Source organism: Bos indicus, chromosome 10 (genome assembly GCF_029378745.1).
Source record: "Bos indicus isolate NIAB-ARS_2022 breed Sahiwal x Tharparkar chromosome 10, NIAB-ARS_B.indTharparkar_mat_pri_1.0, whole genome shotgun sequence".
Taxonomy (NCBI): Eukaryota; Metazoa; Chordata; class Mammalia; order Artiodactyla; family Bovidae; genus Bos; species Bos indicus.
Window position 1 is genome coordinate 56510361 of NC_091769.1, and position 26371 is coordinate 56536731.

Below are 26371 nucleotides of genomic sequence, written 5' to 3' on the forward strand. Positions count from 1 at the left end.
AAGACTATTTCATTTTTTAAAAAATTAAGTTGATAATATCATCTGAAGAAAAAAACAGAAAAAAAAGACAAGAATCCTGACTTGGCTATTTACCAAACAGGTAACTTTGAACAAGTCACTTTACTTCTCTGTCCCTCATTTTCCTTTGTTTAAGGGGAAGGGGTCAGATTAGATCATTTCTAAATTCTTCTTGCTCTAATGAAACTAAGTATTTAAAATATGTTTTCTCACTTAGTATTTAAATATTTGTATTCAGTATTATTGTGCAAAAGCATAAGAGTGAGCATTTGAACATGATTTTAAGCATCAGTTTTACCAAATATATTTCTAGTTGTTATAGGTTGGGCAGGTCAGATTCTTTTATAACAAACTCAGTGGGGGATCCAATATGTTTTCAGGAAAAAGTTTTATCAGAACATGTTGTTAGTGCATTTCTACCTTCAAAGACAGGGTGTAAAAACAACCTTCTTTAACAGTTTTGTCTTTCTGACTCAGACAGAAAAGGAAAAGGCACAAGCTGAACACAGTAGGATGAAGAAAAAAATAAATGGACTTTTATTAATAAAGATGTTAGATTTATACCTTCACAACTATTACATTTCTTTTCCTTCCAAACTTTTGGGTTTCTTCTTTTTCTTTCTTTTTATTTTTGTTTTCTTTTTTCTATGTACACTGGGTTGTTAAGGGTTTGAATTTTGTGCTGTTGACTTCAGTTTTACTTGTCATTTATTCTGAGTTCTTACTGCTTGTAGAAGAATAATTTTTGCCCGCTGGCCATCTGGGATTCTACTTGCAGACTTTCTGACTCAGTAGCTTTTCCCCAAATCTGTGTACTTCAGACAAAGAGCTCAGCTCTCTATGCCTCTTTCTTCTCCCCACCTGCTGTTCAGAGCATTCACATGTAGATGTACCACCACCATTCCACTCCCCTGCTTCACAAAGTTCAGAGGTTGGAATGGACCATTGTCCTCGAGTGCCACCCTCTTGCTGTCCTGATTGCAAACCACACCTCCTGTCTTGCCTCAACCTGAACTTCAGAGAGTAAGACTAAATGTGGTGTGATCTTGGGGAAAATACCAGCACCTTCTTATGCTTGCAAAGCCTGGACAGCACAGTTTGAGAAATTACTGCCAAGCAATCAGAGAGCATTCTATAAATAACATGTAAACTAATAACTTAAAATTTGTATTTAGCCCTCACCTTGCAGTGACTTAGACTGAATGAAATACTTCTGTATTACTTGTTATACTTGAAATACTTCTGATTACTTGTTCTAGACTTTTTATTATAACAAGATGGGTAAATGTTTCTAAACACTCCTGTTGTAATGATGTTTACATATGCTTTATCATTCTAAATATTTATATTTTTATACAACATCATTCAGTCATGATTTACTGTTACTGTAGGTTACTGTTAATAGAATTCTTGTCTGAGGAATATATTTTATATAGGTAACATATAAATATAAAGAAGTTTAAGAAATACCGTTACCTTTACTACACATTACTAAATATTGTATATGCCCAATTTATGATATATTAAAGCTCAGGAATTACTGTTATAGGTATTCATTGTCATTCTATGTTACTCATGCCCCCCAAATTGGTAAATATTATTTTTTAAGTCCTTTGGTGACATGACTTTAAAAATATACTATTTCTTTGAAGATTTTAAAATGTTAAAACAATGATGACAAGCTAGAATTATAATATTTAATCATTTTAGTACATTCAGATATAGCAATGGTTTATATATCGTCCAATGGACTTATTTTCAAATGGAAATCAACTTTTTTGTATGCTAAATAAATTTGGAGCATTTATGATTTAAAAATACTATAAAGTATCCAGTTGCTCTTGAGACTTAAGGTGATCATATTTAGGGACAGACATTTAGGATTTTTGTTTACAGCGGGCCTGGTGTGGCAGCATGGATCACAAAATATTGCCAGAAACATTGCTATGATTTTGACTGTCGCAGTAACTGAGGAAGTCTAGATGTTGTGATCAGAGAAGATTATAGCTTTGGGGAAGTAGAAGTGTACACAAGGACAGAACCCTGTCTTCAACCTACTTCATTACCCCTAATTCAAAAGAAACCATGGCTATAGTTTGTGAATAGGTGACTTCCTTGCTTTATACCCATTCAGGGGTCATAAGTGTTCTTTGAATAAATTTGAAACTCAACAGAGCTTGCAGGGCTTCAGTGTAATCTGGCTCCTGTCCTGTTGGGCTCATTCTACATTCCCATATTCTACTCTGGAGCCAAACTAAAACCTTCACAGGGCATACTCCCTGCACACCTCATTCCTCTTTCAGCCATTGCTCTAGGGGGTTTCTCATTCTCTTCCTTTGGCCTGAAATACCTGGCCTCCCACTTTCCTTCAGATCATTTCTCCTTAACCTTTCATGTCTCAGTTTGGTGTCGCTTCTGCTGAGACTCCTACTGGTATTCTTCAGGCTGAGGTGTCTTTTTCAGCCCTTTATAGTTTCCTATATTTTTTCCTTATTCTTCCCTTATCCAAGCCACGTGGTTATTGCTTGGCACGTGTCTCTCTCCCCTCTGCGGGTAAAGAATGTGAGCTGCATCCGTGGAGATGCTAGGTCTCGCTCTGTATTCGGTAGATAATGCCTCACACCAAGTTCTATAGAGTAGGCATTCAGCAAGGACCTCTTGAGTTACTGCTGAATGAAAGAAAACCAGGGATAAGCCCAAAAGATGGAATCTGGAGTGGTACCCTTCAGGAACATGAAGTAGCATCTCAATTAGGGGAGATGATACTGAATAGTTTTAAGATTCTTGATACATATTACCACAATGTTTTTGAAAAAGGTTAAAGACATCTAGATCTTATCAAAGTTCAGCTTGAAATGAGCACTCAACAGTTTGGGGTACTCTACTTTCTGTTTGTTACAAATTTGTGAAAACTTTAATTGAAGGGATTGAAACCAGTATAGTGTATGAAATTTGACACTTACTTGCTTTTTATTGAGACAAGTTGTTTAAAAAGTATTTCCCTCTGTGATATTTTTATCTTCTTTTATCATTTTTTCTCCTGAGATGAATATTTTATTAATTAATTTTTGTGAGTTTTGTATATATCTATAATATTAACCTTGATTGTTTATGTTGAGTTGGTTTTCTTAGCTTTAAAGTTTAATTCGATTAATGTACTTTTGGGGGGGAAGCATATATTAAAAACCTTTAGAATGCCATATTTATTATTAACATTTTCTTTGGCAATCTATATTGCTTTTTTAAAAGAGCTCTTGTTTACTATAGTAAAATATACATTTTTGTAGGAGTTTTTAAAACAGGAGACATAAGAAATCTCTGCAATTTTTTAAATCAAATTGTACTTTTCAGATATAGATATTTTCTGTCAACAATATATGTGAATTTCTTGCTGTGACATTTTACATTTTACAACAAACTTTTTAATATCTATGTAATGTTTTAATGTGTGCATATACCATCATGTTTTAGCCAAATCTCTATTATGGGATGTTTAAGTTATTTTCAGCTTATTGATATAGAAAATTCTACAATGAACATTTTTTTATATAATTTTGTACATCTTTATGCTTTTCCCCTTAGGATAAATTATTTGTGAAAGAAATTCTGTGTATAATAGTTTAAGGTTGTTGATAGATTTTGCTGTCTTCCATGAAAGAGATACCAGTTTACATACATCATATAGTGTGTGACAGTCCCCTTTTTTTGTTCCATTTTTGAAGCTGAATATTTTAACTTTTAGTACTCTTTACAAACCCCTTTTCTATTTGTGGGCAAATAGCCTGCACATCAGTACTGATTAATTCTCTAAAAATAGTGGATAAAATATTTTACAATTAATCCTTAAAAATAATACATAGCTCAGTTAAAATGAAATTTAAGGAAACTTTTCAAGGTAAAAAAACAAGGTGAAATCACAAATCTAGACAGATAGAGGGAAAGCTGAAAGACATCTGCTAATTTCTGGGGTCTCTCAGCTTGGATTTTAACCACTCTATAGGTAATTAAGAGCTTCTCTGGTGGCTCAGACAGTAAAGCATCTGCCTACAATGTGGGAGACCCGGGTTCAATCCCTGGGTTGGGAAGATCTCCTGGAGAAGGAAATGGCAACCCACTCCAGTATTCTTGCCTGGAAAATCCCATGGATGGAGGAACCTGGTAGGCTACAGTCCATGGGGTCGCAAAGAGTCGGACACGACTGAGTGACTTGAACTCACACATAGGTAATTAAAGGGAGTGTCCAGGTCCAGTATATTGATAGGAATTTGGGTTAGAGACCTTTGCACAAGTTCATTTTTCTCTTAGAGGTGTATGTGCAGTAAAAAATATATATATATATTCCACAAAAGAAGACAATATATTTCTTTGTTGGGTTTAGCCAAGATGGATGGGGGAAAGCAGTTTTGCCTGAGAATTGCTAACCATAACCTGAACTTCACACAGGTTCAGGGTTAGGATTCACATTGCAAGGAGTGAAAAAAGTCTTAAGCTGACATTTTTATTTAAATAGGGGCCTGCTGGCGGTACCTCTGAGTATCTGGCAGTCAAAAACACAACTCCTCTCTAGAAGAATGCATCTTTTACCCATGTCTCAAAGGATTATCACTGATAATGTTTCAAACATACACATACTTAGAAACATACACATACTTATAAAACACATAAGGAAATAGGAAAGCATGAACAAAATAAGAGTCATATTCAACAAAGATCTTAAAAATTGTAATTACAGATACAGCATGCAAAGAAAATAAGTATGTTTTAAAAAATAAAGAGTTTAGAAACATAAGGAAGAACTAACAAACTATAAAATGATGAATTTGTCAAATAGAACTTGTAGAAATGAAAAAGGTAAAAATCAAAATTAGAAACTCAATGGGTAAATTAAATGGCACAGTAGAGACAGGTGAGAAGAAAACTAGCTTATCAGAAGGGAAGTTCTTAAGTCACTGCCAGCATGTGGCAGAGAGACAAAGAGACAAAAAACATGAAAGGGGATTGAGTGACAAATATTAATAACTAATCAGAGTTTCATAAGGGACAGAGAGAGAAAATATTCAAAAAGACAAATCTGAGAACTTCACAAGATTAACGAAAGATAGGAATATTCAGATACAGTGTAAGACTGGGGCAAAATATCCACACCAGAAGAATCTCAGTGATTCTGTGTTTCCACACAGAATATTAAAGACAATAAGATCTGAAAAGCAGAGAGAGAAAGGCCAGATGGAGCGACAGACTACATCAGTTGCCTATGTGACATCTCAACAGCATCAAAGCAAGCCAGAAGACTGCGGAGTAACGCCTTAAAATGCTATGAGAAAATAAGTTTAAATAGTATACTCCGTGAAACTATCTCCTGAGAAAAACATTATTTCACCGAGAGCATCAACAAATTCAAAGTTGATTCCCTGAAAAGAAAAATTAAAATGGACAAACTTTTAGCAAGAAAGAAACAAAAGCAAAAAAAAGTAACATCAGAAATTAAAAGGGACCCATAGTTATAGGTGTTTTGGAACATTTAAAAATTGTAAGTGAAAAATATAAACATCATTTTGAACAGTTATAAAACTGTCAAAGGAAATTAAGCACTGTCTGAATAAGTGGGAGATATAATTTGGAGTTTGAAAGAATAGAAGACCATAGGAAGAACAGGATAGAAGAAACTACCCAATCAGCTCTTAAAGTCTTTTTGTAAAGCTATTATACAGTGGAGTATTGTGCAGTCATGGATAAATTGCTTAATGTCCCAGGAAATAGAGATCAGTGGGAAAAAGACACATTCATAAATAACATTGAAATAATTGGATGTCAAAATTTTAAAAAACATGAAAATCATTTCCAATTGCAAATCAAACACAAATATGAAAGAAGAAAGTATTAAAGAATTTAAAAGTTCTGTGCAACTTTAAATTTGGGGAAAAATAGGTAAATAATTTTATATTCTCTGGATAGGGAAAGTTTTCATTTTTCTTTTTAAAGAATACCCCCAAATATAATTTTTAAATAAATATTTCACAAATTTGATAGTATTAAAATAAGAATTCAGTATTCATCTGAAAACATTATTAAAAGTAATGAAATGATAAGCCACAAATAGAGAAAAGGGGCTATGGTTTTTCCAGTGGTCATGTATGGATGTGAGAGTTGGACTATGAAGAAAGCTGAGCACCAAAGAATTGATGCTTTTGAACTATGGTGTTGGAGAAGACTCTTGAGTCCCTTGGACTGCAAGGAGATCCAACCAGTCCATCCTAAAGGAGATCAGTCCCGGATGTTCATTGGAAGGATAGATGTTGAAGCTGAAGCTCCAATACTTTGGCCACCAGATGCAAAGAGCTGACTCACTTGAAAAGACCCTGATGCTGGGAAACATTGAGGGCAAGAGGAAAAGGGGACGACAGAGGATGAGATGGTTGGATGGCATCACCAACTCAATGGTCATGGGTTTGGGTGGACTCCAGGAGTTGGTGATGGACAGGGAGGCCTGGTGTGCTGTGGTTCATGGGGTCACAAAGAGTGGGACATGACTGAACAGACTGACTGACTGATTTGGACCAAATAACCAACAGATTACTACCAGAATGAATATATAAACCTGAAAGTCAATAAAAGACAAAAGAACGTTTATAGAAGTCATAGGTAGACACTTTGTAGAACAAATGTGAAAGGCCAATGAAATATTGTAATGATAGTTAATGGTAATAATTAAAAAATAAAAATTAAAACTAGAAGAAATAACAACTTATATCCCCATATTGACAAAAATGAGATCCTGTGTTAGTAAGGATGGAGAACATGGAAGAACAACCCACTCCAGTACTCTTGCCTGGAAAATCCCATGGATGGAGGAGCCTGGTGGGCTGCAGTCCATGGGGTCATTGAGGGTCGGACATGACTGAGCAACTTCACTTTCACTTTTCCCTTTCATGTATTGGAGAAGGAAATGGCAACCCACTCCAGTGTTCTTGCCAGTGGTGGGCTGCCGTCTATGGGGTCGCACAGAGTCGGACACGACTGAAGCGAAGCAGCAGCAGCAGTACAGTTGAATGAAAGTATAACAGTTATTTAGTTTTAAGTCCTTACTGTTTAAAATAATGTATAAGGAAGAATTTGCAAGGTAAAAAGGACTTAGTGACTATTTCAACTAATAATAAGTTGATAGTGTATTGTCATGAATGACAAGTCACTGACTCTGTATGACCCCATATACTGTATCCCGCCAGGCTCCTCTATCCATGGGATTCTCCAGGCAAGAATACTGGAGTGGGTTGCCATTTCCTTCTCCAGGGGATCCTGCTGACCCAGGATCAAATCCAAGCCTCCTGTCTTCTGCATTGCAGGCAGATTCTTTACCCACTGAGCCATCAGGGAAGGTTGCTTCTAGTTTGGGGCAATTATGAATAATGATGCTGATTAGGTTTGTCCATGTTTGTTGGTATAAGACATTAATAATCTTAAAAAACTAAATGCATGGTTTATACATTATTTGTATGTATTAAACATTACAAAATAAAATAATGTAAGACAGACTTTTTGCTAAATTAATAGGTAGTGAATGATATTTTAATTCTAATTTTACTTTTTGATTACCATTGGTGGTAAGCATTTTTTATATTTTAATTTGAATGTTATTATTTGTCAATTGATATTGATGTTATGTGCCCATTTTTCAATCTGTATACTATTCTTTTGCATTTGCAAAGAAAAAAAGTGCTATTTAAGTTTGTCCCCATTTTGGTTTTTTAAAAAGTTTTAATGGTTTTTAAAATATCATTTTTTTATATTTTTAAATTAAATATATAGTCACAAAAAAATTTCAAAAAACTAAACCAGAAAAACAAACAAAACCCCTAAAGTATAAATAAACATCATTTTAACCCCCTTTTCCCAATTAACTGTTGTCAACATTTTGGTAACTATCCCTGTTCCTTGTGACTGTATACACATATATGTTTATATTAATATATACATATATTTATATATTTATGTATTATAGCAATCTTTAAAACTATCTATATAGCTGTACACACATGGTTTAACAAAAAGGATTTTTTTATGCCTAACAGAATACATTTTCCCCAATAAATTTATTTGTACACTATCATTTAAAAATATTTGATTTCTTTGTTCATGGTTTATTCAACAAACATTTATCAAGCCCTTAATAATTGTGTATAGTGGCATTATTTTATTGGCATTGAGAACAAAGGGATGCACAAAGCTCCTGCAGGGGTGGAAACTGAATGATATTTGGGAAAATATACAGTAAACAAGTATTTCATATAAGGCAATAATTAGTACTATGAAGGAAAAAATGCAAGGAAGAGGATAGAGAAACGGGGTACTCAAGGAAGACCTCTTAAATAAGCTGGAACAAAACTGAATTGTGGGAGCCCACTGTGCTAGTATTTAGGGCAAAATCATCTCAGAGAAAATACAAGTGCAAGTCCACAAAGCAAATCTTTAAAATTTTAAAAAAAAAAATTGATACTAGTTAACATTTTAGATTACTTATAATTATTAAATATTATAAACAAATTTGGAGAAGCCATTTTTCTTAAAAGACTTCCTCAGTTCTTGCAAGTGTCCTAACTTTTCTGCTCCTTAATTTTCATACCCACTTTTCCCCTCTTGTATGTTTTCATGGTTATAGTGATAAGAAGATACATAAATGTATCTGAAAGGAAGTTAATCTGATGCCATCTAACTCTTTAGGCTTAATTCATATTTCTTCAGGGGAAAAAATAAGTTTCAGAGAAACAAAAGTTTGCAAAATAATTAGAATATAGAATGTTAATTTGGAGAGGAATATTTATAGCTAAGACAAAAACTGTAATGACTTGCCTTTAATTGTACTGCTACTTAATAATTTCTTTTTATGCCATTTTAATATCATGGAAACTTTAATAAAATCACTTAAAAAATGAGAACTTTGACATACATTTTAAAAATCTCCCTCAGGTTGCTGATGCCAAGTCTTTCTCGGGACCTTTTAATGTCTTGCTTGTGAAGACAAAATGGAGTAACATTGGCTTTCATATACTTCTTTTTGATCTGGAAAGCCTTCTTGAACTTTTGCTGCCGACTCCAATCCGTGATGTTGACCCTTCCAATTCATTCTACTGCAGTGAGATTCTGAGAAGAGCCAAAAGTACAGTAGAGAAGACAACACTGACACTGAAAAGAAATAAAACTGTCTGTGGTCCTCTCTCTACGGAGGTACATGCCAAGCCTGTTGGTGAAAGCCCAGCCCAAGGAGATAACACCATCAAATTATCAGAAGAAAATGATGGCGTTAAAAAGCAGAAGAAAATAAAGAGCTTCAAAAAGATGCACCCTAAGCAATCAAGAAAAGTCGATGCCAACCTCACAATAGACACAGCTAAATTGCTCCTATCTTGCCTTCTGCCATGGGGAGTGGATAAAGAATTAGATAATCTCTGCATTAAGCATCTCAATATTTTAAAGCTTCAGGGTCCTGTTTCTTTAGGACTTGCTGCAAATGAAGATCACTTTTCATTGATGCTGCCAGGTTGGGATTTATATAATACTGAAATGAAAAAAGACTATTCAAAAGTGAATTTATTTTCTAGAAAAGTTTTGGACTTGTCAGATAAATACACTTCCACTTTTCCAAATCACTCTGGGATGCCAAAAGGACTGGAAAATAATTCTGATTCTTTGCAAGAGTCAAACACTATAGTTTATTTATTGAGCAAACTATTTTTAGTTAACAAGTTAGTTAACATGCCCTTAGAACTGGCATATGGAATGGACAGGTAAGACATACCTAGAGATTTTGACTTTTCTTATTTAGGATATTAAAAAATTATTATTATTTGTTAAATTTAGCTCTCTAGCCTCCCTTGTTTCTCCTTTTCTTTCTTCCTTCTTTCCTATAAGGAAGGAAGGAAAGAAGGAAAGAAAGAGTAAATAAGCAACATCTTCTTTAGCTCAAAACACATTTAAGAAAATCTTCCATTTAATTCTTTGAGATTGGAAAAATATTTGGACAATAAATCTGTATATTTTAAAATTGATTCATCCAGCAAATATCCACTGGTCTCATAATATGTTCCAGAAAATTCACAGTACTGGATGCTGAATGGTTCAACAGATAGGTAGATAGATAAACAGATTCACACACATTTGAAATCCATTATACTTGCTGTGAATTAACTATGAACAAAAAGCATTAAAGTAAATGCCTCTGATGATATATTTTATATATCATTAGGAAAGGAAAAATTTGAAAAATTCATACCTCAAATCCCACCATTTAATTTGTACTCTGGCATATTAATATAGAAGGGGTTACCATCAATTCATTTATAGAAAGTATGGTTTAGTAACAATAGCTATTATTTTGGGGGTGTTTAATATCTACTAGTCACCATGTAAGCCACATGATTTCACCGGCCACATGATTTCATTCCATGTGCACAGCAAAGCTAGGGTATAGGTGAAAGTACTTTGCTTAATGTATAGATCGGATATTGAGACTTATGAAGAGAAAGTACCAACCCCAAGATTAATTCAGAGCCTTGCAAGCTGATTTGAGGCCGGGTGTCAGTCTAATTCCAGAGCCTGATTGCTAACCTTGACCCTGTATTTACCTTCTCCCATGCTAAAATTCAATATAGTTTTTCATAGTCTGATGTTAGAAGATTTTATTTGATTCACCAAGTGCTTAATGAATATGTCCTTAGCACTAGCTTACAGAGGAAACATAAATAAATTTTTTATTTGGGTAGGAACTCTTTCAAATGATGAAATAATGCATATGAAGTAAGTAGAAAACACTTAAAAGAACAAGGAGAAACATTTGTAGTATAGGTAAGTATTGTAGATGATCAGAGGAAAGAGAATAATTAGTGTGAGATGAAACCATCTGAAAGCCTTTGGAGAAGATGTACTGTTTGAACTGCTCATTACATGGTAGTAAACGGTCCTTGACATTTCTCTTCTTTGGTAAGAGCTCAGTTCAACAAATCTGTGCCAGGTACTATATAATAGACTTCCTACCTTCAGTGAACCTACAGTCTGGTAGCAAGTCCATATGGATTACATAGATTCAGTGTTAAGCTTCCTTCCATTTCAATGCTTCTATGCTATAGGGTTTTTCCATTTTCTGTTTGGTGGCCATAATAATGAGAAAGCAGAGACTGGTAAATTTCCATGATTCCTATACTTAAATTTCCTCTATTTTTTTCTTTTGTTCATTATAATATATTTATACATAATATATAACTTCATGTTTATAACATATATATATATAATATGTGTATTTTAATTTCAGTTAGGCTTCTTTCACTTTTATTTCTATTAATAAGAAAATTAAATAACACCTAATGTATGATAAAAAAAATATAGTCAGCCGATTCTAAAGACCTGAGAACAAATCCCAGTTTTGTGGTTAAAGTAGTGTGGCTTTGGACTGGTCACTTAGCCCCTTTGGGCTTTGCTTTCCTCATTTACAAAATGAAGTGAATAGAATAGGTGATGGTTAAGATTTCTTCCGGAGAAGGCAATGGCACCCCACTCCAGTACTCTTGCCTGGAAAATCCCATGGATGGAGGAGCCTGGTAGGCTGCAGTCCATGGGGTCGCTAGGAGTCGGACACGACTGAGTAACTTCACTTTCACTTTCACTTTCATGCATTGGAGAAGGAAATGGCAACCCACTCTGGTGTTCTTACCTGGAGAATCCCAGGGACCAGGGAGCCTGGTGGGCTGCCGTCTCTGGGGTCACACAGAGTTGGACACGACTGAAGCGACTTAGCAGCAGCAACAGCAAGATTTCTTCAATTCTAAAAACAAATTCTATTTGTTAGCCTAATCATGACCAGACAGAGCAGATGAGGGACTTAGTTACTATCACCAGAGGTTTTCATTCTGAGCTTGTTCCTGATGCTAAATACAGGATGTGGAGGATGTGTCTGGAGCCCTTCAGGGGAGATTAAGGGCTTTCAGCATGCTATCCATTAAAAGGCCTTAAAATCATTGCCACATGTTAGTTAATTCTTTACAAAATTCTTCATTAAAATAAATTATTGAATGAAGGTGTCAGGATTAGAGACTGCTTCCCTAAATAAGCCACATCAGATTTGATCTGCTTTTGGGAACTATGTGTCATATTTAAGGAAATCAAAATACTGTGTATTGAATTTTTCACAGTAAATCTTTCCAATAAATGTGGCCATTTTGCTCACATTTCACTGTGGTCAGGAAGGTGAAGAAATCTTTGCATGCTTAACAACTGAGTGCATGATTTAACTAAATTTTAAGCAAAGAGCTATTTGCCTTTAAGAATATCCATGGATAGTATCTGAAATTGTCCCCCATTGAATCACTGGACTAGGATAAAGACTGCCTTCATCAAGTCCTGATGGTATCTGGGGATAATTCTTTGGCAGATATGAACATATTAGGATTCAAAAATTTATTGCATTAGCCAAAATCACATGACTTAAAGTAGCAATGGCCTTCCAGTAAAAGTGGATCACAAAATAATTCTGAATAAACCAAGATTCACAATTCAATTGAGATTAGGCTTTTAGGTAAGTCAAAGTGGGGAAATAAGATTCACCAAAGAGAATAATGTCAAATACATTGCTAAAAATAATGTGTTCAATTCCCAAATTTGTTAAAGTGGTCATGCAGTCAGTCATATCTTCAATTTGTTTCTCAAAATATGTTTATACATATTTAACAATATCTTTTAAATTTTTCCTCAACAGTGCTTTCAAAATCGAGTCTGTGCATAATAAGATGAAAAGTCCTGGAAATGATATTCTGAATATTTCAAGCTTCTACAGTTACTTACGAAATGGTAAAGTAGTTACAGATATAGTCGAATTTTTTTTCTATGAAATAAAAGTGCCATAACTGGATAGTATCCTACAGTTTAGAATGAGAAGGGTGCATGTTTACTACTTGATTTAGTCTATGTTTCACATGGTTATAGTTTTATATTCTGTCTATATATATGAAATTTCATTATTAGAACAAGTATCTTATAAGATGTAATGGATTTTTCAAATGATCTGTGAAATGCCTAAAATTCTGAAGCTTTTCAGCAAGAAAACACTTAATATTAAATAAAGGTCCCATATGATTTATAAGAAAGCTTCCTATATCAATATCCTTATTACCATATAAGTATTATATTAAGTAGTTTTACAGCTTTACAGTTTTACAGCTATTTCAGAAGTTTGTCTTTGAATTTTCCTGGGTAACAATCTTGGTGTTAAGATTTTATTTTGATGCCAAATGGCTAATTTATCTCCCAAACCTCCTCATCCAATTTTTTGACATCTCAAGTGAAGTGGCTCAGTTGTGTCCGACTCTTTGCGACCCCATGGACTGTAGCCTGCCAGGCTCCTCTGTCCATGGAATTTTCCAAGCAAGAATATTGGAGTGGGTTGCCATTTCCTTCTCCAGGGGATCTTCCCAACCCAGGGATCAAACCCAGGTCTCCCGCATTGTAGGCAGATGCTTTTACCGTCTGAGCTACCAGGGAAGTCTCCTTTGACATCTCAGTTCAGTTCAGTTCAGTTAAGCTGCTCAGTTGTGTCCGACTCTTTGCGACCCCATGAGTTGCAGCACGCCAGGCCTCCCTGTCCATCACCAACTCCCGGAGTTCACCCAGACTCACGTCCATCGAGTCAGTGATGCCATCCAGTCATCTCATCCTCTGTCGTCCCCTTCTCCTCTTGCCCCCAATCCCTCCCAGCATCAGAGTCTTTTCCAATGAGTCAACTCTTCGCATGAGGTAGCCAAAGTACTGGAGTTTCAGCTTTAGCATCATTCATTCCAAAGAAATCCCAGGGCTGATCTCCTTTAGAATGGACTGGTTGGATCTCCTTGCAGTCCAAGGGACTCTCAAGAGTCTTCTCTAGCACCACAGTTCAAAAGCATCAATTCTATCTTTCCAGTTATTCAGGCCAAGAACTTTAATGCCATTTTGACTTTCTCCTTTTCCTCATACTCCACATCCAAACTTTTAGTAATCATTTTGTTTCTATCTTCAGAACATATCCCAGATTCTGACTGCTTCTCTCTATTATTCTGCCAAATGCCTGGTGTGAGACTTCATCCCCTCTTGCCTGAATACAGAAGGCTCCTAACTACCCTCTGCTGTTCTTGACTCCTGCACTCTATTCCCAACCAAATATCCAGAATGGTCTATTTGAAACTAAGTCAGAACCTCATGTGTGTTAGTTGCTCAGTCATGTCTGACTCTTTGTGACCCCATGGACTGAGCCTGCCAGGTTCCTCTGTCCATTGGATTCTCCAGGCAAGAATACTGGAATGGGTAGTCATTCCTTTTTCCAGGAGATCTTCCAGAACCAGGAATCAAACCCAGGTCTATCTGCACTGCAGGTGGATTCTTCACTGTCTGAGCCACTAGGGAAGCCCTCATGCTACTACTTAACACTTTTCAGCGGCTTCTGTTTCACTCTGAATAAAAGCTACAGTCCTTACGCTAGCTCATGAGGCCCTGTATAACCTGGCTGCTCTACCTGTCTTCACACACGCCTCCATCTGACCTCATCTCTTTGTATTCATCCCTAGCTTCACTACTTCCAGCAAGGCTGCCTTTTTAACTCTTTCCAGAACATGTCAGGCAGGGTTTAAGGTCTTTGCACTGAGTGTCCCCTCTGCCTGGAAGGTCCTTTCTCCAGATTCCGTATAAGTCAACCTGCTGTTCCCCACCTCTATTCTCTATCCTTCAATTCATCCTCAAATGCCATCTTATCAATGCAGGCACCCTCCAGTCTCCCTAGCATACTCTACCCCTTTCCCTGTTTGACCATAATCCTTTTCAACATCTGACATGCTGTATATCATTTTTTCATTTGCCACCTACCTCCTGCCACTCAAATGTAGGCTCCAGGGAGGTTATTAAATAATTTTTTTTGATCAGCTTTATTCACTGCTGTGCTCCCAGTTCCCAGAACAATGCTTGGAAGGAATTAAGCAAATACTTTTGGATTGAGGATGAATAAAAAATAGAACAATGGTTTTGGAGATAAACCACTGAGGTTCTAGATCCAGTTCTGCCAGTCACTACTTATGTAGCTTTAAGTGTATCTTCTACTCCTTTAAAAGCCATAGTTACTGAATTTGGAAAATAAGAATAAGATTCCAGATTTGATGTGCTTTTTACTTCCAAAGTTGTGTAGCATATGATTAATACATTGGGATGACCTGAATAACAGTTGCACAGTGGCCCTCTCAGGGCTTTTGAATAGAATATGCATTCAGAATATTTTAAAATGAGAGTTTATTAATAGTCTCCAATTATTAAGTCGCTAGTATGTCCAAGGAGAAGGCAGTGGCACCCCACTTCAGTACTCTTGCCTGGAAAATCCCATGGATGGAGGAGCCTGGTAGGCTGCAGTCAGTGGGGTCGCTGAGAGTTGGACACGACTGAGCGACTTCACTTTGACTTTTCACTTTCATGCATTGGAGAAGGAAATGGCAACCCACTCCAGTGTTCTTGCCTGGAGAATCCCGGGGATGGGGGAACTTGGTGGGCTGCTGTCTATGGGGTCGCACAGAGTCGGACACTACTGAAGTGACTTAGCAGCAGTATGTCCAAAGAATTAAGTCCATAAACTTTACATGTATTATGTCAACTAATATAGAAATAACACTGCACAATAGGAGGATCTATCTCTGTTTAATCCTTAGGGAAATTGGGGATCAGAGAAGTTAGATGACTCATGCATAGTCAACCAGCTAACAAGCTGAAGGACTAGGATTCCAGTCCATCTCCATCTAATTCCAACTTCCTTGCTCTTTCTATGTCAGGCCATTTCTCACATTTATGATTATAAGTTATGTTTCCTCTATAGGACCTAGTCTGGATTGCCTGCCTTTGCCTGAAGTAGTAGTCATTATTAGGGTTATTTACTCTAATTTTTATTTTTTATAACGCTGGGAAAGAGATTATAATTTAAGGTATAATATAAGTGGTTTCTGGGCTTCCTTGGTGGCTCAGTGGTAAACAACTCATCTGCCAATGCAAGAGATGTGGGTTCAATCCCTGGGTTGGGAAGATCCTCTGGAGAAGGAAATGGCAACCCACTCCAGTATTCTTTCCTGGAGAATCCCATGGACATGTGAGGCTACAGTCCATAGGGTCGCAAAAGAATCAGACATGGCTTAGCAACAAAATAAAAACACTAAGTGGCTTCTGCTGAGACCCAGGTATTTGCTAACCAGAACCAAGGAGGCCTCAGCTTTTCCTATGATTGTCCCAACCAAAGCAGCCTGAGCAACTAGGGTTATTAGCAAACAATCTCCCTGATGTTGAGAGGTGGCATTTATAGCATTTAAAATTAAGTTAGGTACAGAGGAAACATGGTTTTATGTTTTAATAATTGGCAGATGGAAGGTTAAAGAAAGGAGAGATTCACTTCATGCTATTAATTCTATAAAGTCCAAGCCTAGGGAATAAAATAGTACTCTGAGGTGCTCATTCTGAAGGACTGAGCCACTTCCATCATCAGAAATGATGGCTAAGTAATATTGGTAAGCCTGAGATGTTTTCTTTTTATCTTTCCCCTGAAGTTATAATTAATTCTTTAACTCATTGACATTGCCAAGAAAAGTTGGCTCTCATTTCCATCTCATATTAAAGTTTTAACATCACATTAAAGTGCACTATGAAGTACCCTATGATGCCAGTAAGTAGTTACAGTTGAGACCAATACTCAGCTTTGATGGTGTAATCACAAGGTCAACCAAATGAAAGAGGGAGAAAGGAAATAGATAAAAAGAAAATGCTCCTTTACCTGCTCTGCTCATGAAGAAATGGAAGATAACAACTTCAAACTCATAGTGCTCTGTCATGCTCACATGTTTTATATACTGTTCTTGGCCATTTCCAATTTATATCATAGGTTCCATAGGAAAAAATGATATTAATAATGAGTCAGAAGTTTCTTATCTATTTCTTTTATGTCCCCAGTTTATATCAATACCTTCTATTAATCTCCCTTGCCCACTAATGTGAGATATGCACACACACACATACATGTCTATTAATATATAAAATGGTAATTCAATGAAAAGCATCTTAGACTAAAACTAATTTAGTTGATCCAGGGTTTCAAACATACATTAATACATTAATTTAAATAGACAATTATAGCAATTTTCCCTCCAGTGCAGGATTGCATCACTCTTCCTTATCTCACTCCTGGATCTGGCACCTAGATAATATACTTTAGCCATCAGAAAGCCTTAATTCATTGATTTTTTCATTTGGATGATAATATGTCCATTTTCAATTAATGAAAAGGCACTTATTAAGTGCTTTTTTGTGTAGGGAACTGTTGGACACTCTGTGGATCAATTTAAATAAACTAAGCCATAGCTCACCCTTAAAATTTCACGCTGAACATTAGGGCAAATAGATAGAAAGGACATTCAAGAGGGCAAATTTAAAAGAAACGATACATAACAAAACGAGTCAAATTAAAACATAAGTGCTATACCTATTGATCAGAGTAGTATAGCTGGGTAAGGACAAATCAAAGGAAGTTTTTTATAGGGTTTTCTGTGTGATAGATACTGATTCATGGCAAGCTGGAATTTCAGGAACTACTTGTGTGAGGAAGGAGTTGTGAAATTCAGTAATCTGTTTTGAGGAAAATGTTAGTCATTGCATTTTGGTGGCAAAAAGGTACAGAAAATGGGTTTAAGGTATAAAGATGAGTTTGATTTGACGTGAATGTGTATTAGGATAATTATTAGAAATACATATATGTTAATTAATGTTTCTTGACTCTGGCTATATATGAAAATCATCTAAGGTACTTTTAAAAAGTATTAATACCTACCCATTCTCACCCTAGGACCTATTAGACCAGAATCACTGGAAGATTGATTCTTGTGGGGGGAAAAAGGCTCCAAGTGATTTCAGTGTGCAGTCAGGGTTGAAGATCATTGGGCTGCTTCCATGTTTAATACTCTCAAGATACAAATGTGTTCTATATATTTTTAGGTAAGAGTGAATCTCATCTACCTGAGGCTGACGTTTCACTTTTGAAGCTAATTTCCTGTTGGAGAGACCAGTCTGTTCAGGTATGATAACAGTTCATTTCGTGAAGTTATTGGAAGAGTTCCTTGCTGCTACATTTCCTTCATATTCCCCTCTACCTGAGAATATACATAAGTAGGTACTCTTGTGTTTTCTTCCAGGGTATTTCATTTAATAGGACTGATACAGAGATTAACAATGAGGGAAAAGTGGAAAAGAACATGCAGGGATGCACCGAGTTAGGGGCATGAACAGAGGGGGCTGATGAAGAGGTGTTTACTTTAGTGCCCACTGAGGCAAGCGTTTATTATTTGATTTCAATATTAGATGGAAAGGTCCCTAGGCTTGTGAATCTGATAGGTATGATTAGAGATCATTTTTCTATCCTTTTCATTTGTGAGCTGATTTAGAGACCTCGTTTACTCAATGTCCAATTTAAGTCTTTTCCTTATTTCAAGGATTGTTTGTGTATGTGTGGATAGCTTTGTACATAATACAATAAATATCTGTGCATTGATTAGATGAATATTAACTGGAACTTTATTCTTCATGGGCTAAATAAATGTCACATTTGCAAGACAAGCATAGCAATAATGCCAATTACAAATGGTTATTTTTGGTTACAAGAAAACAAAGAAAGTCGATTCAGAACAGACTGTGGGGGTTGATACCATGAAACCAAATAACACAGTTGGGATGGTCATTAAAGCCATGGCCTACATGATTTGCCCCCAGCCTGACCTCTTTCCTCATCATTCTCCCCCGTCCTCACTAGCCACACTGATCTGCTTATTATATCTAGAACTCACGAAGCTCATTTCCACCTCAGGACCTTACTGTTCTCTCGGACTAGAATTCTCATTTTTTCCCATTCATCATTTGGATCTTTGCGTAAAAGCCAATTTCTCAGGGAAGTCTTCCCTGATCATTCCATCTAATATTGTCACTGTACCCTGTCTCTCCCCACTGCTCCAGTCACTGTCACAGTATCCATTTTTATTTTCTTTGTTAGGCTTGCTTTTAATGGAGATTTTACCATTTGTTTTTTGCTTGCTTATTTTCTGTCTTTTCACTGTTAACAGAAGCTTGCTGAGAGCAGGGACTTTGCCTGTCTCACTCACTGCTTTCACTAATGCACAGAAAAGCAGAAGTGACAGCAGCCAGTTAATAAATATTTAGTGAATGTCTGAATAGCTATGAAAAAGCCTCTGTGTTAATCAAATAAACATCAGTATATGTTGACTTTACCAGCAGATTTGCTAGCACCGTGAAAGAGTCTCTATTAAAGACGGAATTTTTTTTTCCCCAGTAGCCAAAGAATTTCTCAGTGGAGAAAACAATTCTTAGGGAAAAAAGAATTAAGCAGAACATTTATTCTGAATTGCTCCAATTAAAGATCTTTTGTAGTTGTCCGTTTGACCATCAAATAAATTTTAATGTAGTTTGGACATATTTGGACTAATGGACCTTAAGGTTCTATGATTCTATGACCTTGTTAAAATGCTGGCAGCAGGACAAATATTACCAGAGCATTTATTACTCACTCTGTATGAAGTTTAAGCTTCAAAGTTCTCTCATTTCTGCCACTAACCTGATAAATGATTCTGGAAGATAGGTTTAACTTGTTGATTATTTATTTTCCTCATGTGTAAAGTAAAAATGAGGCTTCCCAGGTGACGCTAGAGGTAAAGCATCCACCTGTCAATGTAGGAAATGTAAGAGATTCAGGTTCGATCTCTGGGTTGGGAAGATCCCCTGAGAAGAAAATGGTGACCCACTCCAGTATTCTTGCCTGGGAAATCCTATGGACAGAGGGTCCTGGCAGGCTACAGTCCATGAGGTCGCAAAGAGTTGGACATGACTGAGCATCTGAGCACAGGACAGATACTATAGAAATGAGAATTCCTGGGTCCTTCAGGAAAAACAGAGGCTGTTGCAAATATACATATAAATGCTTCAATAACCAATCCTCAAATTCCTTATAAAGGTGTTCATTTAAGCAGTTAAACATGTTAATTTGAATCTGCTTTTTAATGTATTTTAAGAATACTGGCAATGGTAATGATTTTGTAAAACAGAGCGAAATCCTACTTCAGAAATTGAAGGGGGTATTTTTAAGCAAATAAGTAAGGACAAGTTAATTTTGCAGATGAAAGAGTTTGCAGATTGTCTCTTTTGTTTCTTACACATAAAGTATGCCCGACATAGAAATAAATGCTGGAGAAGCAACAGCGAGTTTTGGGGTTGCTAACTTGCACATTTCTGAAGCAACACTAAAGTTCTTTGAATTTTATACTCTAACACTGGTAGGAGAAACCATGAAATCCAGGCCACCAGAGAGAAGTATTGTTTTTTCAAGGAAATGATGAAAAGACATGAAAGGCTAGTGTGAGTCTGACTGTTGGGAAAATGCTTTTATACCAGAAAGTCTGGACATTGAAACCATATGCAGGCCACAGGGGCTCTTATGAGTCTTCATAATGCTCTGTACTATTTTACAATACTTTGCTGTTTCAAGTTGTTAGCAGAAAACCATTAAAAAAATTTAGCTTGCTATGGCACCCCACTCCAGTACTCTTGCCTGGAAAATCTCATGGACTGAGGAGCCTGGTAGGCTGCAGTCCATGGGGTCGCTAAGAGTCGGACACGACTGAGCGACTTCACTTTCACTTTTCACTTTCATGCATTGGAGAAGGAAATGGCAAGCCACTCCAGTGTTCTTGCCTGGAGAATCCCAGGGATGGGGGAGCCTGGTGGGCTGCGGTCTATGGGGTCGCACATAGTCGGACACGACTGAAGCGACAGCAGTAGCAGCAGTAGTAGTATGGCACAGTAATACTTCCAGCTAATAAGTATGGTCCAGATGTGGCTCTCTTTTCTCAGTCAATGGATTTTCAAAATTCATTTTAAATCTGCACCTTCTTTTATAAATTGTAATGCTTCATGTATCTATCTTTCAGGAAAAACTATATATGCATTTGGGAGACAGCTTTATTGCATTGTGCTTTCAATTCCGGTTCATTATTATCATTACAAAGTTATATAATATCTATAGATTTTATATTTGTTGGGAAAAATTCTATTTATACTACCTATCTACAAAAATTATCTACTGTATTTACATGCTAGAGAGACATAAGTATCGATAGTCAGAAACTATCATTAAATTTTACCTTCTATCATGTATAGTTTTAAAGTACACAAAATCTATTTCAACTCTATTTGCATGATTTTAGTGTTCAGTATTAGTTTGCAGAAGGAAATGGCAACCCACTCCAATGTTCTTGCCTGGAGAATCCCAGAGATGGGGGAGCCTGGTGGGAGGCCATCTGTGGGGTCGCACAGAATCGGACACGACTGAAGCGATTTAGCAGCAGTAACAGCAGCAGTGTTCAGTGTATAACAGATACCACAGCATTATTATATGCTTATATAAATTGTACCATGTCTCTGAGTATTGATCTCACACTGAGCACAAAATGCATATTTTGAGTTTGCTTCCAACTGGGTACGTGCCATTCTGTATTCACTTTTTAAGGTCTGTGGCTCCGATTGTCCTGCTCATTGCAGTAAATATGTTTTATCCTGCTGTTTCTACTTCATCTTGTTTTTTAATGATACTCATATTAATTATTCCTGCAGTACATATTTATAGTGACATAGATGTTAAAAAATTACAAAATTTAACAATTATAAAATATGGTCAATCTAATAATTAGACATATTAAATGAAGTTCCATAAATCTCTGTATATTTTTAAGAAAGAATATTGATCCAGGTTGTTATAGAATATTATATCTGGTAGATAGAGGACATGCTAAATCACAGTCATGAGAGGGCATCCATAATCCTATGGGAGCGTATGGCCAATCTGCCCATTCCGAGGGACAGACCATAGTCTGGATGTACTACAGGTCCAAGGATATCCTCCAATATCTTCCTGATTTTTATATGTAGAAACAGAAGCAAGTTCCATACAGCTTACTGTGGTTGAAAGCTCTCATCTTAGCCTCTCTCAGCATCACATATTGTTGTCTGGGGGTTTTGTTTTTTTTTTAATTGAAGGCTTTACAGAATTTTGTTGTTTTCTGTCAAATAGCAACATGAGTCAGCCATAGGTATACATGTGTCCCCTAAAGTCCCAGAGAAGTACATAACTTGTCAAAAGTTGCATTTGTAATAACTGTCATAGTCAGATCAGAAACTTGGACCTTCTCATTTCAGATTGAGATCTCTTTCTCTTTATACCACACCACTCATATCTTGGAGGCAGTGCTATCAAATAAATGTGTGATAAAATTAAAATGACATAAATTCAATGGTGTAAAATTATCCATGAATAATTAATACAGGTTTTCCCCTCATAATATCTATATGATAAGTGTGGTTTACTTATTGTGATCTAAAATAGTATGTTAGTAGATATCATAGCTAATAGTTAATATATGCTTCAGCATATGGTAGATATTAATAAGCATGAGTCATCAGTACCATAATGTGTAGAATTTTATGTTGTATTCATGGTATGCAACAGCATTCACAGTGTTGAATATCTCATCACATAATATGCATGAGTAAGGATTATGTACCTTCACTGTAACAGGCAGTACTACAATGTTAATAGATCCGGTGTGCAGTAGTAAAATCACATCATTCATGAGCCTTTTTGCCACAACCCAACCAAGCATCTGAATGGCCAAGAATAGGGGGATGATCAGTGATCAGGAAATTACTCTGATACTTTCTGGATGTTCCCTATATTTAAAACTCTAGAATAGAGTTTAGAATAGAGTTTCTTCTGCCCCTGCTGTTTACTGAGCATCTGCCATCAGCATAAACTCTCTGAGTGTCCCTAGAGCCTAAAAGTCTCACAAGATTGCTGTTTTTGTTTAGTTGCTAAGTCATGTCTGACTCTCTGTGACACTGTGGACTGTACCACGCCAGGCTTCCCTGTCTTTCACTATTTCCCAGACCTTGCTCAAATTCATGTCCATTGAGTCAGTGATGTTATCCAACCATCCTCTGTCTCCCCCTTCTCCTCCCACCTTCAATCTTTCCCAGCATCAGGGTCTTTTCCAGTGAGTCAGCTCTTCACATCAGGTGGCCAAAGTATTAGAGTTTCCGGTTCAGTGTCACTCCTTCCAATGAATATTCAGGGTTGATTTCCTTTAAGATTGATATCCTTGCTGTCCAAGGGACTCTTAAAGAGTCTTCTCCAGCACCACAATTTGAAAGCATTAGTTCTTCAGCATTCAGCCTTCTTTATGGTCCAACTGTCACATCTGTATACAACTACTGGAAACACCATAGCTTTGACTCTACAGACTTTGTCGTCAGAGTGATGTGTCTGCTTTTTAACATGCTGTCTAGTTTTGTCATAGCTTTCCTTCCCCAGAGCAAGTGTCTTTTAATTTCATGACTGCGGTTACTGTCTGCTGTAATTCTGGAGCCCAAGAAGATAAAATCTGTCACTTTTGCCGCTTTGTTCCCATCTATTTGTCATGAGTGATGAGACCGAATGGCATGATCTTAGTTTTTTTGAATGTTAAGTTTTAAGCCCACTTTTTCACTCTTCTCTTTGACCCTCATTAAGACGTTCTTTAGTTCCTCTTTGCTTTCTGCCATTGGGGTGGTATCATCTGCGTATCTGAGATTGTTTATATTTCTTGATTCTAGCTTATGATTCATCCAGCCTGGCATTTCACATGATGTACTCTGCATGTAAGTTAAATAAGCAGGGTGACAATATACAACGTTGGCATATATATGTTCCTTTTCCAATTTTGAACCAGTTTGTTGTTCCATGCCCGGTTCTAACTGTTGCTTCTTGACCTGCACACTGGGTTCTCAGGAGACAGGTACAATACCAATCCACTTTACCACCACTGGATACCTCATGATAAACATCCCCCTTCCCTCTCCCCTCAACTGTGGTTCTTGACTGTCTATGTACAATAACTGGAAGGCAGGCTTTGCAGCGTTTTAAGCCATGTGAAACTATTTACACATATACACGGTTTAGTGAGATTTATTATTAAAGTTTTGTCTTTAATTTTCTGTATTTTTTAAATCAAGTGTGTTTAGTTAAATTGTACTAGGCATTCAGAAACTAAACTTGTCTTTAAGAACAATGTGATATATTCAAATTTTGTTTCCTGGTGAAAATGAAAATATCTTATGAGAAAGAATGGAGAATTTCTTTAAATTTTCCTTTTTTAATCTCTTGAGTTTTTTTTTAAAAGAACAGTATGATGACTTGGATGCTAGTTTCCAGTAGCTGCACTTCAGTTGTTTCTGATAGTAATTCTGGTGGAATGGAGCATTACAATTTATGTGAGGCGTTCAAATCAAAATTCCAGGCTTGGGGGTTTATATAAGACCCCGAGCATTTGTGAACCCTAAAAATAATTCAATTTAAAAAATAAATTTTACAGGTAACTGAAGCAATACAAGCTGTTCTTTTGGCAGAAGTTCAGAAGCACATGAAGACTTTAAGAAAGACACCAGTCAACAGTGAACCAGAGTCTGTGGCAAAGAATGGTGACTATGAGATGATGCAGATGCTGCCGAAGATTGAATGGGCCAAGGAACCTGAGTTACAGTGTACTACAGACACTTTTCCTCCGCAAAGTAAGTGCAAAATTTATTGGCAATCTCTTTCATCAGAACTTTTTCTACTCCTCAGAGCATATTGAGAATATGAGTTCACAATAAATCATTTCTGCAAAAGCCAAGCTAAGTGCCCTGTTTCTGACCTATTCTGCTATCAATTTCCTCATAATTGTCAAGTTTCTAATTCTAAATTATAATTAATAAATATTTTACAAAACAAAATTTATGTTCTTTGTTTAAGTGTTTTAAAGTTAAGACAGTAAAAATGAAAACAGAAGTAACAATAATAGCTTAATGGGACGTATATTATAAGAATACTCTGATAATAACGGGTCCTAAATTTGTGTTCATTTGATAACATGATAATAGCCATGTGCTGTTTTTCGGGGTGGGGCGGATAAGAAATGAAATAGAAACTAAAAGTAAACTGTTTTATAGTTGGACCACTTGATTCATTCTGTAATAGATTTTATCACTGTAACTTTATAATCACAGTGTTTATGCTTTTGACTAGAAAGTGAATCTAAATTTCTGCTGAATAATGTTATCTGACTTTTTAGCCTGTTATCTGTGACTTAAAAGTGAAAATTAAAAAATAGTAAAATCAAGCAAAACTTTGATTTTCAACTTTGTTAGTAAGCTTTTGATGAAAAAATAAACATATAAGATTATTATATATATTTCTCAGGAAAACATGTTACAAGTTTACATGTTTCAGATTATTAAAAAATTTTAGATACTTCTTTTAGCTCTTTAAAAGAGATTTTATTTGGGACTCAGAAATGTTGCTATATTTAAAATGTTAAATCTTAAAACAGGTATTATTCTTTAAAATGTATTATATTTATTTCTTCTTATTATTTTTATAAGATTACTGATTAGAGAGCACTATGCAGTGAAAGAGGATATGTAGCAGAAAAAGGCTTTTTCAAAGAAGGCCAAAGATCAAAATAGATGGACTATTTCCTAGTACCAAGAAAGTCACTGAGGCTGGTAAATTCAGATAGTAATTTGTTAAAACTCAGTGGTGATTTCAAGTCACTTGTTTTTTTGTTGTAAAGAAATTAGCTTTAATTATCTGGCAAATTTACTCGCTTTAAGGCCTTCCTGTTTGTTCATGTCACATAATTGTATTTGTATTACACCTTTCAAACAAGAAGTAGAAAAATTCCTTTTTAAATTAATTGCACTGACTACGTTTGTGTTCTTGATTCATTTGGAGAGACACCTGTAGTGTCTCTCCAAAGGCAGCTAGTGTCATTCATCACGTGTTAATTCTCACTTGGTGGTATTTCTGTTACTTATCCCTAGTGTCTAATTTATCCATTGGCCCATAAGCCTCATTTCTGGTTGAGATATTCTTGGCAGGCTATCAAGGTGAAATTTTTATGAGTTTTGCCATCACATGGCTTACTCATTATTTGAAGTTTCATCAGATTGGGCTCTCTGGTGAACCATCATAATTGAGAATTATTGAGAATTATTAATTCTATGGAACTGAATCTTACTGTGACTAAAGAATCTGGATCTTAGTAAATATTATCTATCTTTATCATTATTGAGTGATCCTTTAGAAAATTTAGGATTAGCTTGTGATAAGAATTGGAACACAAAAATATTAAAACTACTTGATATATGTTGGTGGATTAAATTTAGAATATTTTATTTAAAATAAGTATAATAT

The 26371-nt window shown here is 36.0% G+C and overlaps 1 protein-coding gene across 1 annotated transcript in view; it reads left to right on the plus strand.

The window, feature by feature from the left end:
• Nucleotides 1-26371, plus strand: part of WDR72 (WD repeat domain 72) — a 224260-nt gene that overhangs the window by 122273 nt on the left and 75616 nt on the right. Inside the window, exons 15-18 of the mRNA XM_070797524.1 lie at nt 8983-9800; nt 12761-12852; nt 18040-18119; nt 24510-24705. Of these exons, the coding sequence (XP_070653625.1) occupies nt 8983-9800; nt 12761-12852; nt 18040-18119; nt 24510-24705 (1186 nt within the window). The remainder of the gene's footprint in view (nt 1-8982; nt 9801-12760; nt 12853-18039; nt 18120-24509; nt 24706-26371) is intronic.